General features: G+C 42.5%; 1 protein-coding gene across 15 annotated transcripts in view; it reads right to left on the bottom strand.

The window, feature by feature from the left end:
- RNF32 (ring finger protein 32) overlaps positions 1 to 17,730 on the bottom strand; it is a 31,193-nt gene that overhangs the window by 9,592 nt on the left and 3,871 nt on the right. For all 15 annotated transcript variants that reach the window (XM_084786959.1, XM_084786970.1, XM_084786960.1 and 12 more), the window contains 4 exons: positions 14,889 to 15,031; positions 12,255 to 12,287; positions 11,643 to 11,767; positions 11,134 to 11,242 (listed from right to left, as the gene is read on the bottom strand). In XM_084786959.1, the coding sequence (XP_084643085.1) occupies positions 11,134 to 11,242; positions 11,643 to 11,767; positions 12,255 to 12,287; positions 14,889 to 15,031 (410 nt within the window). The remainder of the gene's footprint in view (positions 1 to 11,133; positions 11,243 to 11,642; positions 11,768 to 12,254; positions 12,288 to 14,888; positions 15,032 to 17,730) is intronic.

The following is a 17,730-nucleotide window of genomic DNA, read 5'->3' as shown; positions in this document are numbered from 1 at the left end:
ATTTTAATCCTGACACTCAACAGTACAAAACCCAACATCTGACCTTTGTAGTTCTTACCACAAAAGTTCAGTATGCTTGAAAGCGCCTGCCTTGTCACACTGCACCACTTTGCTGTGCTTCTGTTTTGCTAGCAGCATGCCGATGCTACTTTAAAGCCAGGCCACTTTAAGAGAACTTCTTAGTGCATGGGAACATTTTGCTTGTAGAATTTAGGTGGATAAAACCAAAGAAAAGGGCTTCGTTAACTCTCCCAGGAAGAGAAGGGGGAAATGCCGAACCGCAGTTTGTGTATAAGCGAGATAAATTATAGAATCAGAACGACCTGAGCTAACCTGATCCAGAACACTGAAAAAAAGATTCATCTCAGCACAGGAAGCATTCAAGGACAAAGCTCCCGGGTGGATTAGTACCTCTTTCTTTTCTATTTGCTAAGACTTCTTTCTTTCCGGCCAGGCTTTCTGCTGGATCTAGGCCGCTGGATCTAGGCTTTACCTCTGCGCATCTGCTGAGGTCAGTTTTGTAAAGCAACAGAGCAGCTCAGCAGTCATTCTCCTGGTGCTGCGAGTCTTTTGTTTTTAATTGCTATTATCCGATACCAAAATAAATGGTGTATCTAAAAGTCTGTAATTGTGGTTCCCACTGAGGCACAGATCACAGTGGCTGCTGGGAAAGGGGCCAGCTGCCACTCCTGCTTTCCTGACTCAGGGAAGCAGTGTCTACCCATCCTTGACAGGAACGAGCCAGATTTAAGATTTATTTCTCCTAGTGACTCAATTTTTTTTTTTGACTAAAAGTGTAGAAATGAATTTACATTGCTCTTTGTTCATGGTGAAAACTGAGATATATCTTAAATATGTCGTAATTTCCAGATTAAAAGAACTATTGCCATCCATAAATGATCTGCCACTTCCACATTGTTATTCACTATGGCCTGTGTACTAAAATCTCCAGTTTCTGACTTGAACCTTCAGTCTGAGGTGTTGTGCAGTCAAGATGGGCCAGCAGGCATGTGGGGAAACATAGGGCCTCCCATGTCCCTAGAATGACTTGGTATTTCTGTTTGCTTGGTTTTTTGTTTTTGTGTTTTTGTTTTTTGTTGTTGTTGTTGTTTTGTTTTGCTGTTTTTTTGAGACAGGGTTTCTCTGTTATAGCCTTAGCTGTCCTGGACTCCTTTTGTAGCTGAGGCTGGCCTCGAACTCACAGCGATCCACCTGCCTCTGCCTCCTGAGTGCTGGGATTAAAGACGTATGCCACCACGCCCGGCCTTAACTTGGTATTTCTGGAATGTTCCTAACTATGCTACAAAGCTAGCTTCTCAGCCTCACCAGAGCACTGTTCATCATGGCTTTGGAATTTGTTCTTAATGTAGTTATGACTATGAAACCTCTAGGTGCACTGGTTCACTTCAAACTGACTTTAATTTTAGTAATTATTTTTTATTTTGAAGACCTTCATGGGTTCAAGCTGCAGAAGCACTTAAACACTTTTAGAAGTATAAAGTAAGGTTGGACATAATTATGGGGAAACAATAAACCTGGGCTAACACAAAGAAAGTGAAAATAAATTTAGAGAGGCAATTTCTTTTGCAAAAAAGGGTACCCTAGAACCCAAACCAGGCTGGTAACTACCCCTGGCCAAGATGGCCTCTGTGCTTCATTAACACAGAAACGGATGCACAGGAAGTGACTATTTCTTATCCTACAGGTGGGAGCTGGACTTTGTAATCTGATGGGACTGGCTAACTGGCTTGAGAGGGAAGGGGGTCAAGGGAATAAGGGTCCTTGTTGGGCTAACTACTGTTGACAGAAAAAAGCTTCTCACATACTGAGGCACCAGGGCCAGCAGTTACATTTTTATTTTAGATATACTAACATCTAACTATTAAAGCATTTTTATTTACAACCTTATGCTACCGTATCTGGGGCTGGAGGATGGCTCAGTAGCTAAAGAGCACTTGGAGCTCCAGCATGAGGGCCGGAGTTCAACCCTGAACACCAAAGTACAAAGCTGTGCATGGCTGCCTAGGCTTGGAACCCAGCAGAGAGGCAGATCCCTGGGCCCTGCCGACCAGTCAGTCTAGCTGAAACAGCAAGCTGAACCAGAGTTCAGTGAGACCCTGTCTCAAGGAGAGAAGGCAGAGACCAGTGTAACAGGGCACACTCTGGCTAAGCACGCACACACACTGCACCTAAACACACATACATTCACACTACTTGCACACACACTTTTACAGCCCTTCTAAATGAAAAACATCAAACTTATTTTTTACTGAAACCATTTTTCTTGTAAAAAATAAATAAAATGTTTCCATTAGTATAAAACTATATTGAACAAGGCAGTGTGCAGTGCGGACCTGCACATGCATTGTTGGGCCACAGTACTTTTTGTGACACTTGCTACTCAGTTGTCCTATTCCCACTGTGAAATAGTAATTTCATTTCCGTGATGAAAACTTTAATACAAAACACAAGAAAATGGTTGGAACTCCTAAAAACATTTATATGTCTGCCAGGTAATATTATTCCACTAAACTTCATTTCTTATAGTGTTATTAGAAGTAAAGACGACTGCTTTGCTGTGACCAAGACACGGTGCTGTCCAGTGTTCTCAACCAGGTTTCCTTCCTGCTGGTCTTGGGAGGCATCCAAAGGTGCTGGGCCTCAGGCCCTGGCACCCTCTGCCGCAGTGGCTTCTGTCCTACCCACTAGTTGATGCCTTCCACCTAACAAGGTACTGTGCCCAGGAAGCAGCCTTTGATCCTCGTGCCAGTCAGTGTTTGCACACTCACACCTCAGCAGCGTTGGTGGATCATGTGATGAAGTAAGGCTCTTTTGCTCTCTCTGTATGAATGAACTAACATTCTTAGCATACATGATTTTATATGATGATCCATGTGGCTTTCTACTGTCCATTACTTACTGTGGAGTGCAGCTACCAATTAAGTTTTGTATTCAAAAGATTTGTCTTTTAAAACTGGGGTTTTAGGTGCTGGGGTTAAAGGCGTGTGCGACCACTGCCCAGCAAGACAGATTTTATTAGAAGTCCTTTCGTGGTTTGACTACGTTAAGCTGAAGGTGTGAACTATTATGAAGGGATGGTTTCCCGCGGCCACATCTGATTATGGTGGTTGTACGAGATAGTTACCACATATGTACTTTGAATTTGAACACCTAGTAGTCTAGTTTGGGTAATTTTATATGATGTTTGTGCATTTATCATTTGCAACACACACCTGCTATACTTGGTCTCCTTGCACTACTGCTAGGCAGAGACCGGTCAGACTGCTCTGGTGCTGAGCAATCTAAGGCTTCACTGTCATGGTTTGATGTGTAGGAACATTTTTGTGTGGTGACAAAGTTTCGGACAACTCTAGATCTCTAGATGTCAGTCCTTCCTTGCTCCCCCCTGCCCCCCAGACACACACACACACACACACACACACACACACACACACACACACACACACACACACACACACACACACACACCCCAGCTGGGCCTAGAGTTTGTGCAGAGTCTCCTGTTTCTTCATAGAAGCTTTGGAGTTACGAATGGCACTCCTAGCCTCTGGCTTTTACATTGGTTCTGGGGATTTGAACTCAAGCCATGACACTTGTACAGCAAGGTCTTTTATCCACAGAACCATCTTCTCAGCATAACAGGAATATTTTACAATTATTTTATTAAAAGCAGAACAGTCACTGATGAAGAAATTTCCTCTTAATTTTAGTGAAATAAAAGTCAATGCAAGTGTGCCTTAGCAATCCTGCACACCTGCTGACATGGCTGCATTTCTACCTGCCTGAATCTGAGAGGATAGGATGCTAAGTCCATCTTCGGATGAGCTGGCAAAGTTGGTGGGATCTGGAAGAGCAACTCCCAGATAACCCTGAACTTTATTATATCCCCACCTTGCACTCAATGACATTTTAATGCACTGTTTATTAAAGTGCATATGAATTCAATAATCCTCCTAATTGCATGGATTCTTTTTTGCCAGAATAAAATTATGTTGTGCATGTCAACCACATTTCCTATTCCTTTCTTCATCCACCTGATGGTGTTCATGCAGGGTCCTTAGCTTGTCTGATGGGAAGAGAGGTATAGTAAACATGGCTGTGTAGCTATGTCTGTTAGAAGATTTGGGACACTTAGGGATGTGCCCAGGAGTGGCACGGCTACAGTGCATGAGGGTTCACTTTTTGTTTCCTGAGAAACTTTCACGTGGAGTTTCATAATGGGTAGGCCAATCAATAGTCAGCCGCAACAGTGAGAGTTCTCTTTGCCACACCCTGGCTTGCCTTCTTGCTACTAGCTCTTCTGAACACGCTGAAATGGGACTAGCAGGACAGTTTTGATTTGCATTTCCCTAATTTTGGCTGTGAAGAGTGACTTTTTAAAAAATGTTTATTAGTCCTTTGAGTTTATGTTGGGACTCGTCTGTGCAGTTCATTTGGCTATTTATTGATTGGGTACGTTTTGGTTCTTTTTTGTTGTTACTATATAGTCTAGACACAATCTGATGAGTAGTTGGCAAGAACTTTCCCTCTCATTCTGTAGACTGTCTCTTCACTCTAAACTTTCTTAGGTAACATAGAAACATTTTAAATTTCATGAAACAGCATTTGTTAATTCTCAGTATTATTTCCAGGGCTGTTGTAGTTCTCTTCAGAAAATGTTAAAAACGGTTCCCTTATGTTTTCTTCTAGTAGCTTCAGTAACGTACATGTTTCATTTGGAATGGAATTTTCCACCGGACAGAGAGGGATCTGGTGTCATTTCTCATGTTTCTTAGCACAACTAGTTGAGATTTGTTTTCAATGTGTTTTCGACATTTCTGTAAGAACTGGGTGGCTGTAGACTGGTGTCTATTTCTGGCTTCTCTTCCACCCTGTTGGTCCCCTTGTCTATTTCGTCATCAGCACTGTGTTGATGTTATGACTGTGCAGTATACTTTGAGATCAGATATTGCACCTCCAGCAGGTTTCTTTCTGCAAAGGATTGTTTTGGATATACTGTACTTCCATATGAGTTTTAGGCTTTTTTCTAATCCCATGAAGAATATTATCAGAAGTTTGATGGAGACTACACAAAACCCGTAAATTGCCTTTACTAAAGTGGTCAGTTTTCACAGTATGATCCTGCCACTCCATGAGTATGGGAAGTTTTTTTTTTTTAATATTTTAGTGTCTTCATCAATTTCTTCAGTGTTTCAAATTTTCATTGTCTTTGAACTCTTTGGTTAGGTTTATTCCTAGGTGTTTTATTTTTCTGAGGCTACTGTGAATGGGACTGCTTTCATTTCTTTGTCACTATGCTTGTTATTGGCATGTAGAAAGGGTTTTTTTTGTTTTCTCTTGCTATTTGACTAAAAGTGTTCACAAGAAGTTTCTGAGCCAAGCGCGGTGGCACACACCTTTAATCCCAGCACTTGGGAGGCAGAGGCAGGTGGATCTCTGTGAGCTAGAGGCCAGCCTGGTTTACAAAGCAAGTCCAAGACAGTCAAGGCTACACAGAGAAACCCTATCTTGAAAAAAAAAACAACAAAAAATGTTTTCTGGGGCTGGAGAGATGGCTCAGCAGTTAAAAACACTGACTATTTTTCCGAAGGTTCTGAGTTCAATTCCTCACAGCCACATGCTGGCTCACAACTATCTATAATATAATCTGAGGCCCCCTTCAGACATGCAGGTGTACATGCAGATAGAGCACTTGTTTACATAAAACAATAAACCTTAAAAAAAAAGAAGTCTTTTCTGATGGAGCCTTTCGGGCCTTTTCAAAATAGGTCATATCATTTGCAAAGCATACTATGACTTCCTTTCTCATTTGTACCCATTTTACTCCTTTTACTTGGTTTACTGATCACTCTGTCAAATAATTCAAATATTATGTCTGTATTGTTCCTGGTTTTAGCAAAAATGTTTTAAGGGATTTCTCCACTTAGTATAAAGGTGGCTAAGGTTTGTTATGTATGCACTTAATCTGTTAGGGTATGCTTGCTCCTTCCTAAGTTTCTTCAGGCCTTTTATCATGAAGGGATGTTGAACTGACAAAGGCCTTTTCTGCATCTGTGAAATGATCACAGAGTTTATTTCTGTTCCTGAATCCATGTACTAAAATGCATTTGTTGTTATGTGGATGGTCAGCCATTCTTACATCTTAAGAATGAAATCAACCAACCTCATTATGTTTCTCATGGCTTGAATGTGACATACGGCCTATTGTCTCAGTTATTTGAACACTTGGTCTTCATTTGGTGTCACTGTTTTGAGAGATTGTAGGAGATCTGTGACTGTGTCTGAGTTGGAAGTGGGCTGCTAGAGTCAGTCCTTGAAGGTGACATCTTCTGGGCTTGTAGTCTGTTTTCTGACTACCAAGATGTGAATTAGCTATACCACAAGCTTCTGCCATTATGGGTAAACTTCTCCAGCTGTTTTCCCCTTCTTTTCTTCCTTCCTTTTTTTTGGGGGGGGGCTGGAGGGGGTTTCAAGACAGGTTTTCTCTGTGTAGCTTTGGTTGTCTTGGGACTTGCCCTGTAGTCCAGGCTAACCTTGAACTTACAGAGCTCTACCTGCCTCTGGCTCCCAAGTGCTTAGACTACACGTGTGCACTACCACCCCTGGCTGTTCTTCCTTTCCTGCTGTGATGCCCTTCAGGCACTTTGAGCCAAAATAAACTACCTTTCATTTCCATTGGTATTTTCTCATAGCATTCAGAAACTGTGCTGGCTAATTTTATGTCAAGTTGACACAAGCTAGAGTCATTGCAGAGGAGAAAGCCTCAATTGAGAAAACGCTTCTGTAAGATCAGATTCTAGGCAAACCTGTAGGACATTTCTGATTGATGGGGGAGGGCTCAGCCCACTGTGGATGGTGTCATTTCGGTGCGGTGGTCCTGGGTTATATATGAAAGCAGGCTGAGCAAGCCATGTATGTGGAGCAAGGCAGTAAGCAGAACCACTCCATGGCCTCTGCATAAGCTCCTGCCTTCAGGTTCTTACCCTGACTTCCTCTGACGATTAACAGTGATAATGAAGCATAAGCCAAACAAACTCTTCCTCCGCAGTGTGCTTTGGTCATAGTGTTTCATTACAGCAGTAGTGATCAGAACCGGCACAGAAACGTAACACAGTAGTGCCTGATCTTTTTAGTGTGCTATGGAATTCAGTTTTCCCAGTGTTTTATTAGGAATTGATCTATAATTTTTTAAAAAGTTAGCTTCAAGCAAGGGTTTAGGGATACTCTTTTCCATTTTATTTGCAGGGTAGTTTGAGGGTCATTGCTTTAGTCTTTAAAGGCTGAGGAGAATTTAGCAGTGATCTCTTTGGTCCTGGGCTTTTCTTTGTTGGGAAACCTCATCCTTGCGTCAAGCTTTTGTGTTTATATCCTCTTCATTTTGGTAGTTCAAATGTATCTGGGAATTTATCCATTTATTTTAATCTTTCCAATGTTTGGAAATATTTTCAAAATGTTCTCTAGTAGAGAACCCTGAGCTGCCCATCAGCTGCAGCTGTGTAGGGGGCCTAGGTCCAGTCCATGCTTGGCCCCTGTTGGTGCTTCAGTCTCCACAGCCCCTCTGGGCCCTGGCTAGTTGGCTCTGTTGGTCTTGTGGAGCTCCTGTCACCTCCAGCTCCCTTTCTCCTTCCTCCCACTTTTTCACAAGACTCCCTATGCTTCCCCCAATGTTTGGCTATGAATCTCTGCATCTGTTCCCTGTTTCACAGTGCTGCTGCCTCAGAGGACAACTCTGTTAGGCTCCTGTCTACAAGGGGCTTTCTCTGACATGGACTCTGTTGCTAGGTTTTTGATCACTGCCCCCTGATGGGACTGCCTTGCCAGGCCACAGGGGAAGAGGACAGACTCAGTCCTGATGTGACTTGATGAGCTGGGTGGATGGGGGGGGGGGCTCCCATTTTCTGAGGAATAGGGGAGAGGGATGAGGAGAACAGGGAGGGGAGTGGAGCTGGGAGGAGGGGAGGGAGGGGGCTACAACCGGGATGTAGAGTAAATAAAGAAATATTCCCTAGTCACACTCTGGGATTTCAATGGGCATGTGTAATGTTCCCCTTCCACCTCCAGTTTTATTGCTTTTGGCCCTTTTATATCTTTTGGTTAGTTTGGCTAAAGTCTGTTGGTCCTGTACATTGTTTTTATAGAACTAGCTCCTTGTTTCAGTGACTCCGGGGCTCTTCCAGTCTCCACCTCATCAACTCCTGTGCTGACTGTATCATTTGGTTCTGATCTTGGGTTCACTTTGCTCTTGTTGGAGGTCTTAAGATCTGTCTTTGTTAACGTATAGTACCTCTGGGCTTTTAATGTTAACGTATAGTACCTCTGGGCTTTTAATGTAAGTGAGCCCTACTTCTGTGAACTCTCCTACAGCACTGCCTTTGCTGCACTGCCAAGATGCCAACAAGCTGCTCTCCTTCTCATTCTGTTCTAGGAGCTTTACAATGTCCTCCCGGTGTCTTTACAATCATTTCGGAGCATGTTTGCTTGATCTCCACACATGTGTGTAATTTCTAAGGTTTTCGTTACTAGTTTCTTGTTTTATGCCACCGTGATCTGATGTGTTATTTTGATTTCTTTGTATTTATTGACTCTTGTGTTAAGGCCTAAAATGTGATCTATTTTGGAGAAAGTTGCCCTAGGCTCCTGAGAGGAATTTGTGCTCCATAGGTGTTGCATAGAATTCCTAAATGCCAACTTGAGTTATGGTACAGTTTAACAATTGAGTTTCTCTGTTGAGGTTTTGGTCTGTGTTATCTGTTGAGAGTAGAGGTAATTGTCTCTCAGATTACTGTAACTGGACCTATCTGACCCTTAATGTCTAGGAGTGTATGATTTACAGAGCAGGGCATACCAATGGCCAGTGCTCATATGCTTCATTCACTGCATATTCTTGATGGACTTTTCCATTTATAAGATTGTAATCACCTTATTTATCGATTCTAATTTCAGACTGAAGTCTGCTTTTTATGAATGTACACATTCAGGTGGGTATGTGCATACAGGTACAAGTATATGCCAGACAGGGATGTGTGGTGCCTTCCTCAATTGCTCTTCACCTTATTTTTGTAACAGAGTCTCTCACTTAACTAGGCTGGTTGACCACTGGGCTCCTAGGATCCTCCAGGACCCCCTGGGATTACAGGTGTACTCTGCTTTTACTGGGTGTTGAGCACCAGGTCCTCATGCTTGTGCAGTATTTTACCAGCTAACCCATCTCTCCAGCCTTCTCAGCTATCAGCACAGCTACACGTGCTTGTTTCCAGCTTTGACTTCCTCAGCATAATGATTTCCATTCTTTTACTTTCAATCTGTTTTCTTCCTATGGACAGTAATAGTTTGTTCTTGGTTGATGGTCAAGAACATCAGACCACAGAGGACACAACTGCCAATGTGCTGTCCTTCTCAAGGGCGTGCTGTTGATGCTGGAATAGACTAATAAAGCCAGAGGGGCCCTGGAAGGCCTGCACGCGTTTCCGAGCCTTCCCTGCAGCAGGGAAGGTGGTGGTGAGCAGGGAGATCTGCCTTTATTTGATGGCTGGTCCTGGTTTTCCTTATCTTATAGAGACTGAAAATGGGTTTTCTCACATGGAAGGAATTATTTGGAGAATTTTAAAAGCTCTAAGAAAAATGACAGTGGGGCTAATTTGTAGCAAGTAAAGATACAACAAATGTTTTCAGTGTCTGAGAAACATTTTGAGACATCAAGCAAAGCCATCAGGGCTGGGCCTCATGATGGGGCTCCCTTTGCTTCAGACTACAGCCTCATGAACCTCCACAACATTACTGGGCTCTGAAAACAACTATCAGCAGTGGGTCTCTCACATTTTCTCAGACCATGATGCTGTACCACAACATCACAGATAAACATTAGTGTAGCGAGAACCATCACCTGATTGTCAAGACTGCCTTCTGTTACAGCAAGTATAGCTTAGACTTTCTAAAGTTATTACATGGACACATGGGCAAACTATCCACCTATAGAAGGGTAAATAGTTGTCAAGTCTGGCTTAAAATTTTGCAAGAGCAAACAAGGTCACAGACACTCCATTTCCTCCTCTGAGATAAATGAGTCTCTTATGGGACCAGGAAGTGAGTGGTTGTGTTCACTTAGTCTTGTGCCTAAAGAAAACAGTAACTAAAAAATGAGTTAGAAAATAAGTAACGATTTTTTTCATTAAAGGCTGTCTGTTATCACTCACCATCCTACATGGGAAGAAGAAAGAGTGAAACTAAACATGCCAATGCTACCTTCTGTAGGAGATGACAACAACACAGTGTGACTATGAGAAGCCGATCCTTCTCTTTTCTGAGATGGTCTTGCTGTGGTGCCCAGGCTGTCATAAAATTCCTGATTCAACAATCTTTCTACTTCAGTTTCCCAAGTGTTGGGACTATAGACATGCACCATCACGCCTGTCTGAGGAGTTTATCGCAGTGATCTGAGGCTGGCATGTTGTCATACCAGTGTTACCGTAAACAAACACTGAGTATTAAAAACCTACATGAAAATTAACTTGGGAAAGATATTAACGTTTACAACAAATACAAAATTTCAAGTGCCTACTCTGTGTTTCTTTTTAATTTCTTTGATTCTTAAGTCAGTAGTGGCACCCACATCCATGTGAGGAAAAGAGCCCCAGAGCACCTACTGATAGTAGCTAGACCTGCCATGCTTGAGCAGGCATGAGAAAGGCTCCCCACTCAGGGATGGCTACTTCTAATACTTGTTAGTCCTTTTTATACAGGCAGAGACACAGGAAACTGATAAACAAGAACCCAAAGTCCCCACCAGATAAACATAAAATGCAGAGCGACCCTAAGCAAGCACAGACAGGAGCTGTCTGTTTCTATAATGTGGTGATCTTACAAGGTACAGCCAGTTACAGGAAGATGATGTCCGTGAGGTCTCCATTTTCACTGATGACCCAGGCATAACTGGGGCCTTTTAGAGTTTCAAAACTCAAGTTTGTCTTCTATTACTAGAATATGGCACCTGACTTAAACAAACAGCACAGGATGAAGCCACCGAGTTAAGCAGAAAGCTCTACAAGTGAAGTAAGCTGCAGCTGCACTGCCTGTAGCTTTGCCAGTCCTGAATGCTCACTCATACACACCTACCTTTTCCTCAAAGAACTGTCTTCTTAACTTGGTATCGGTAGGAGGGATTATTTTTCTCAGGTTTCTGTACCACTTTCTAACGATGTACCCTCTCCAATAGGCTTGGATTCTAAAACATAGAAATGATGACCATTATTTAAAGATAATAGCCTTATTTTTAAAATTTAAAAAAATTATATGCATATGAATGTTTTTTCTTGTATGTATGTCTATACCACTGTGTGCCTTGTGCCCATGGAGATCAGAGAGGCATCCAATTGCCTGGAAACAGAGTTACAGATAGTTGTAAGGCACATCAGGTAGGTGCTGGGAATTGAACCTGGGTCTTCAAGAAGAACAACTGGTGCTCTAAACTACTGAGCCATCTCTCCAGCCCCTAATGGCCTTATTTTAAGAAGTACTTCAGTATTCCTCCCAGCCTGAGCCTTCCTGGTGACCCTCTGTGTTTGTGAACACAGCCTGAGCTGCACACTCGCCTCCCCTCTGCAGGGCACTGAGGCCCCTCTTACCTGGTGGCACACTTTACTCTGAACAGGCGGGCTCCGTCATGGATTACTCTGGTTTGATATTGGCTCTTTCTACAGAGGGGACAGGTTTTTTTATTTGTGAACTTTTCAAAAGCCTGAAGGCATGCCTGAAGAAAAGGATTTTACTTCAAACTTTACAAGTACTTACTTATAAACAACACTTACTTCTAATGTAATTACAGTGTTTTTTTCTCATAATTGAGATGCAGTCCAATTTAGATCATGAAGTGTAGTTTCATCAGATGTTAACACCTTCCTCATGAAACCCGTTCCAAAATGATTTTCCACAAGAACATGCATGCAGAGACTTCAAAAACCTCTGAGAGTCAAGTGGTGTAAAGGTAAAATGCTACATGTAAGACTGCCATGCAAACCACTGGCAGGAAGTAAGCTCTCAGCAGCTTTGATGTGCCGCAGAAACAGTCTGCTACACAAACCCCTGTGCTTCCGACACACAAAACCTGCGGTTTTCACAACAGGAGGAGCTGTAGTATCCTAAAGCCATGTCTCTAACTACACATGGGGCTTGCGGATCAACAAATGGCTTTTTAAATGAGGGAGGGAGGAGGCCGGGCCTGGGGTGGGATTACTTACCTTGTGGAATACGTGTGAACAGGAAAGCAGCACCTGAGCACCAGGAGAGAGCAGGAGTCCTAGGTCAGTACTGCACCCTCTGGGAGAGCAAGCTGCACAGCACATGCACACCCCCGCAGCTCTAAGGTTGATACAGCGCAACCACACCTTCTAAGCAAAGCCAGTGACCCAGGACCTCAAAACACACCGTGCTTGATAGTAAGCTCATGCAAGGAGTGCCAAGGCAGACACTGCGGAGCGGACAGGGTTGGGAGGGAGGAGCCCGTCCATGTGGTGTGGACTTGGTACAAGGAGGGGCAGAGGCTTGATGAACACACATTTTTTTTTTTATAAGGCTTTGTTTAGCTAAGTCACACTCCTTTTAAAATCACAGCTTACTGTGACATAATTCTGAGAATCTTACATTTAAATAGGAAGACATTATAGGGACAAATTATATTTTCCTTTTGAAATGGAGATCAGGTGTGTACAGAGGAAAACTTCATCCTTCTAACTCAAACTCCTTACCCAACAGGGATGTTTTGTTTTGGAAAAACAAAAAACAAAGGTAGCTTACAGCCAGTAAGGAAGAAGGATTTTAGACACTGGCACTGGAGAAAGTGAGTGGGCCAAGGCACATCTTCCTGTTTTCAGGGGCCATCCCCTGTGGCTTTGCTCACTCCGCACTTTTACGTGGGATTAAGGGAATAAAATTTAGAATTGCACTCATAAACTCCTAAAACCTTTTCCTTTAAGAAATATTTAACTTATGTGTATGAGTATTTTGCTTGCATGTATGTCTGTGTACCATGTCCATATGACGCCCATAAAGGCCAGAGGAGAGTGTCAGATTCCCTGGAACTGCAGTTCCAGGGGGTTGTAAGTACCGTGTGGGTGCTAGGAATTGAACCCCAGCCCTCTGGAATAATAATTCTTAATGTGTAAGTCATGTCCCTAGCCCCCTAAAACCTTTTCTGGACCCTTCCAATGGTAAGCTTAAATTTAATAAATTATTATATAAAACTATCTGTGGACTCAGGTATTCATTTTTAATATAATTTTTCAAAGTATGTTATTGATAGATGCCAATTTGCTCTGAATAATGTAATTCTTATTTATTCTAATATATAGTATTAGATTATACTTTTTATTTAATTAATTTATTCAGATTACATCTAAATTGTTATCTAGAATATTTTACTTTTACATGTCCATATAGGAAACAGTTTATGGTGATAGTTACACAAGTGTGGACTAAACTCCTTTTACATTTTGCCGTAACTTCTGAGTTGGCGTGCTATGAATTACCTGAGTTCTGTTCTCACTTTAGATGGTGTCTTCTACTGCAGAGAAAAGAGATTACTTGAAAATATCTTGAAATTATTCAATGTTGGGAAGATTGGTTTTATTTCTATTTATTTATTTTTGTGTTTGGGTATTTTGCCTGCATGTATGTCTGTGCACCATTCGTATGCCTGGTGCCCATGGAGGGCATAGGCTCTCCCGGAACTTGAGTTGTGAGCCACCATGTGTGTGTTGGGAATCAGCCCTTGATCTCCTGGAAGAACAGCCAATATGTACTCTTAGCCACTGAGCCATCTCTATAGCTCAGGAAAACTGTTTTTAACTAGAAGAAACCTAATGTGCAAATACTAAGTGCAGCTCAGCACGACAGTGCTAGTGTCCTTAACCAAACAGAGCAACAAAGTTTACTGAGGTGCTTACACAGACCTCGAGATACTTAAGTTTTCATTCGTCACACAACTGGGTTAAGCATGTACAGGACAACGAATGAGGCTGGAAGATTCCCTGCAGCTTTAATGATCCTGCTACATGCCAGCACGGAATTACAAACTCTCCTGCATGTGACAGTTCTGTGGTTCAGGGGCTGACTGAAATCTTTCCAGTTTCCACTTCCTATATAAGATTAGGTCCTACTGGAGACAAGAATGAAAGTGTACTTCAAGCATCTTCCTAATTCACACTACGGAGGAACAAAAGTGTAGTGACTGTGAGCATCCTTGCTGATAATGAAGCATCTTCAAGTCTGAGGAGTCAGGACAGCCCACGAAGCTCTGGTGGGACCCAAACCGGGCTCTATGCTGGTCTTCTCAGTCTTCTCAGCTGCCGATTCAGTGTCCACCAGGCAGAAGCTAAGGTTACACTCTGTGCAAAAGCCTTTGAGGGGTGACCATCAGTTTCTCCCAAATTCTGAGAGCATGAATGACCTTGGCTTCCTGGAGTTAACTGTTCAGTCAGGCACAGCAGTGGGTGTGTGCGGGTCATAAGTTTTCTATAAACCAGGGTTTTCTACAAACCACCCAGCTTATTTCAACAGATGTGTGAACAGTGATTTTTACTTCACACCAGGGTCATCCCATAAATTCTTTGAAGATATTCAACTATTCTTTCATGCAAATGGCATACTTGAAGTGTTATGCCAGTAAGTGGACACTGTCAAGTGATGGTGTTCAGACACAGACAGACAGATAGACACACACACACACACACACACACACACACACACACACACACACTGGGTGGTAGAGAAAATGTTAAGTATTTGAAAGTCACAAGAGAGGGTGGAACTGGGTGGCTCACTGGTTGTTTCTAGGGAACCGCACCTGGCTGGTCTAAGCTTTGACTGTTATGTACCTGGGGATGGAGCTCAAATTCTTCCTTACATATTGGGCACGGTTGCATGGAGTCCCCTTGCAGGAGGGATCTCTGTTTCACTCTCTGCCACTCATCTGATGACAGTGGCAATGGGGGAGGGGCCAAGAGGCCTAGCTTCTGGGCTACAGGAAAGAAGACACAATGTAAGTTCACGTATGTTAGCACATAAAGTCACATTTCTAGGAGACAATCTGCATGCAGATATTCTGGGGGAGGGGTGTTATAGCTTAGCTTTCACAACACACAGCACGGTGCTTTTCAATGATGGCATGTGGGCAGTGACAACACCTGAAGTCATCAGTAATGATTTATGTTTCTACTATACAGACTTTGTCATCATTCTAAATACTAAGTGATTTTCAAGCAAGCAGGGTTGACATTTAGTTGTTATAGAAGTTGAAGAACATCATTTTTTTTTTTTTTGGCCATGTTCCTTCTTGTTTCTCACCTAACTTAACTGGCGGCCTGCAGCACTGCCTTCTGCACTTAGCCGTGCTCCCCTACCACTGCCCCTTACCAAGTGTTCATCAGTCACATGCTTCCCAAGGATACATGCCTTAACTAAGAGGTTTATGCATGCCCATCAAGAGCTCACAGCCCACGGGAAGATTCACTTTGAAAAAGCACCTGCAACATTTCTGGCTAAGGGCTGCTAGGACTGCAAGTGCAAACCACTATCTACAAACTGCTAAATACTGTTAAAGGTAACTAAAACAAACCCCTCGACCTAGCACAGGATCTTTAATGGTACACAATAAGTGCCACAGGAATGGGAGCTATTGCAGCAGCCATCAGAAAGAACCTGGGTTCTAGAAAAATCATGGTAGAAGTATCAATGTATTCTGAAAGGCTTGAAGATAAAGGTGACCTCACAGGTAATGGATATACTTTTAAGGTAAATAGAATTTAGTCCATGTCTTCCCAGAAAAAGTTAACGGAATAGATGCTCAACTCATGTAACTCAAGAATTTGGATATAAAGAAAACCAAAACACCAAGGAGAAAACACAGTACTTAAAAGCTGAATAGCTATGAGAGCACTCAACATGGGACGTAACAGCAGTTCACAGGGATGTGTGTATCTGCATGCAGCTGCCAGCAAAAAAAGTTTGCAAACATACATTCTACTTAACATGCTAGGAAAGGGAAATACAACAAAGCGAAAGAAATAAAAGGGAAATAACAGGGATAACGGTAGGAATTCCAAGAAAACAGGAGGCAAAGTGGAACCAGAACCAATAGGTATGAATCCAAAATGTACTCTTCTCAAGAGACATTTCTGATGATATTGGTTTAGATAAAATACAAGGCACAATGAAAAAATACAGAAGAAGAAAGAGAATCATAAAATACCTGTCACAAACAGAGATCGCTCATTCAGTAAAGCGCTACACACACGAGCACAGGCTCTATCACCAGCATCTATGTAGAAGACTGCTGTGGAAGCGTGTTCCTACTACCCTGGTGCTGGCAAGGAACCTTGGAACTTGCTGGCCTAGGTGAACTGGTGAATTCTAATTTAGTAGGAGACCATGTCTAAAGATTAGGTAGAGGTGACTGATGATGATCCTGGTACCAGCTTCTAGCCTCCACATGCATATGCCTCTGCATGGGGAAACATACACAAACTGGAAAAAATTATGTTAAGAACACATGTATTCCAAATTCACCTGATAATACTGGTGAGCTGAACTCACTTCAGTAGATTTAGTTCTGGCAAAACATGCAAACACTAAAACCATCAGGAGAAGAAAAAAAAAATTGAGTTGAGCTCAGAGCCATCAGAATCAGGGCCTCTCCTGTCTTGTTTAGTACCTACCACACTGGGCAATAAGCTCAGCCTTTATTTATTCTTGGACTAATGATGAGCCTATGACTTCCTGTAGGTGAAGTGCCTCCTACTGTCAAAGGCCAAACTCTGAACTGCAGAAACTTGTATCTGTAATGCTACCCCCACCCCTGCCCCAAAGCCTCAGAGCTGAGAACAGGCTTTCTTGGAGAACACCAGGGAGCAGGCTTTCCTCTCCGGGTGCCTGTATCTCTTGGCTGGCTATTCTGCACTTACAATGTGGAAATTTTCTGTTCCTCACCCCAGCAGCTAAAGGAACAAAGGGGTGCAAACCAGATAACTGTCCAACGAATGAGCTTCCTTTCTATGTGGTGCAGGCCCTCCTACTGCCACCTGGCTCTGTCACCTACACTATAACACAACAACCCCAACCAAGCCCATTTTCTGTGCTTAATAAGTTAGAAATCTTTTATTTCTAGATTTCCAGTATAAAATTATTTCAGACTTTCAAAGATTATAAGAATGGTATAAAGAATTCTATGGTCTTAACATGGTGGTCTAATGATGGACACCAAGGAATTAATGCTGAGCTGATTATCAACTGCAGTCACGATCCTTTATCCGTGGTTGTATGTTTTGAGGTTTCAATGGTTCACAGTCAGCTCCCATCTGAAAACATTCAATGGGAAATTTCAAAAAGAATTTTAAAGTTTTTATTTGTTTGTTTGTTTTTTGTCAATCTAAGCAGGCTAATGAAATATTACGCCGTCCTGTGCTTCATTCCTGTCTATAGTGTATCTAGGCTGTATAAGCCCTTTGTCCCTCTGCAGTCATCTTGGTGATCAGATACACTGTGGCTGTACTACAGCCTTAAGTTTGTTATCTAGACAAACACATCAGAGTTGCTGGTCACTTAGATGTGACCAAGAGAGGAAATAAAGGCCTTCCTTAAAGTGAGAAAGGGTTAAGATTCTGATTTTACAGAAAACAACACTATACTGCAGTTGCCAAGGTAAGAGCATATCTATCTGCC

This window comes from Acomys minous (genome assembly GCF_964271855.1).
Source record: "Acomys minous genome assembly, chromosome: 6".
Lineage (NCBI taxonomy): Eukaryota > Metazoa > Chordata > Mammalia > Rodentia > Muridae > Acomys > Acomys minous.
This window is presented reverse-complemented; position numbering and strand designations above follow the sequence as displayed.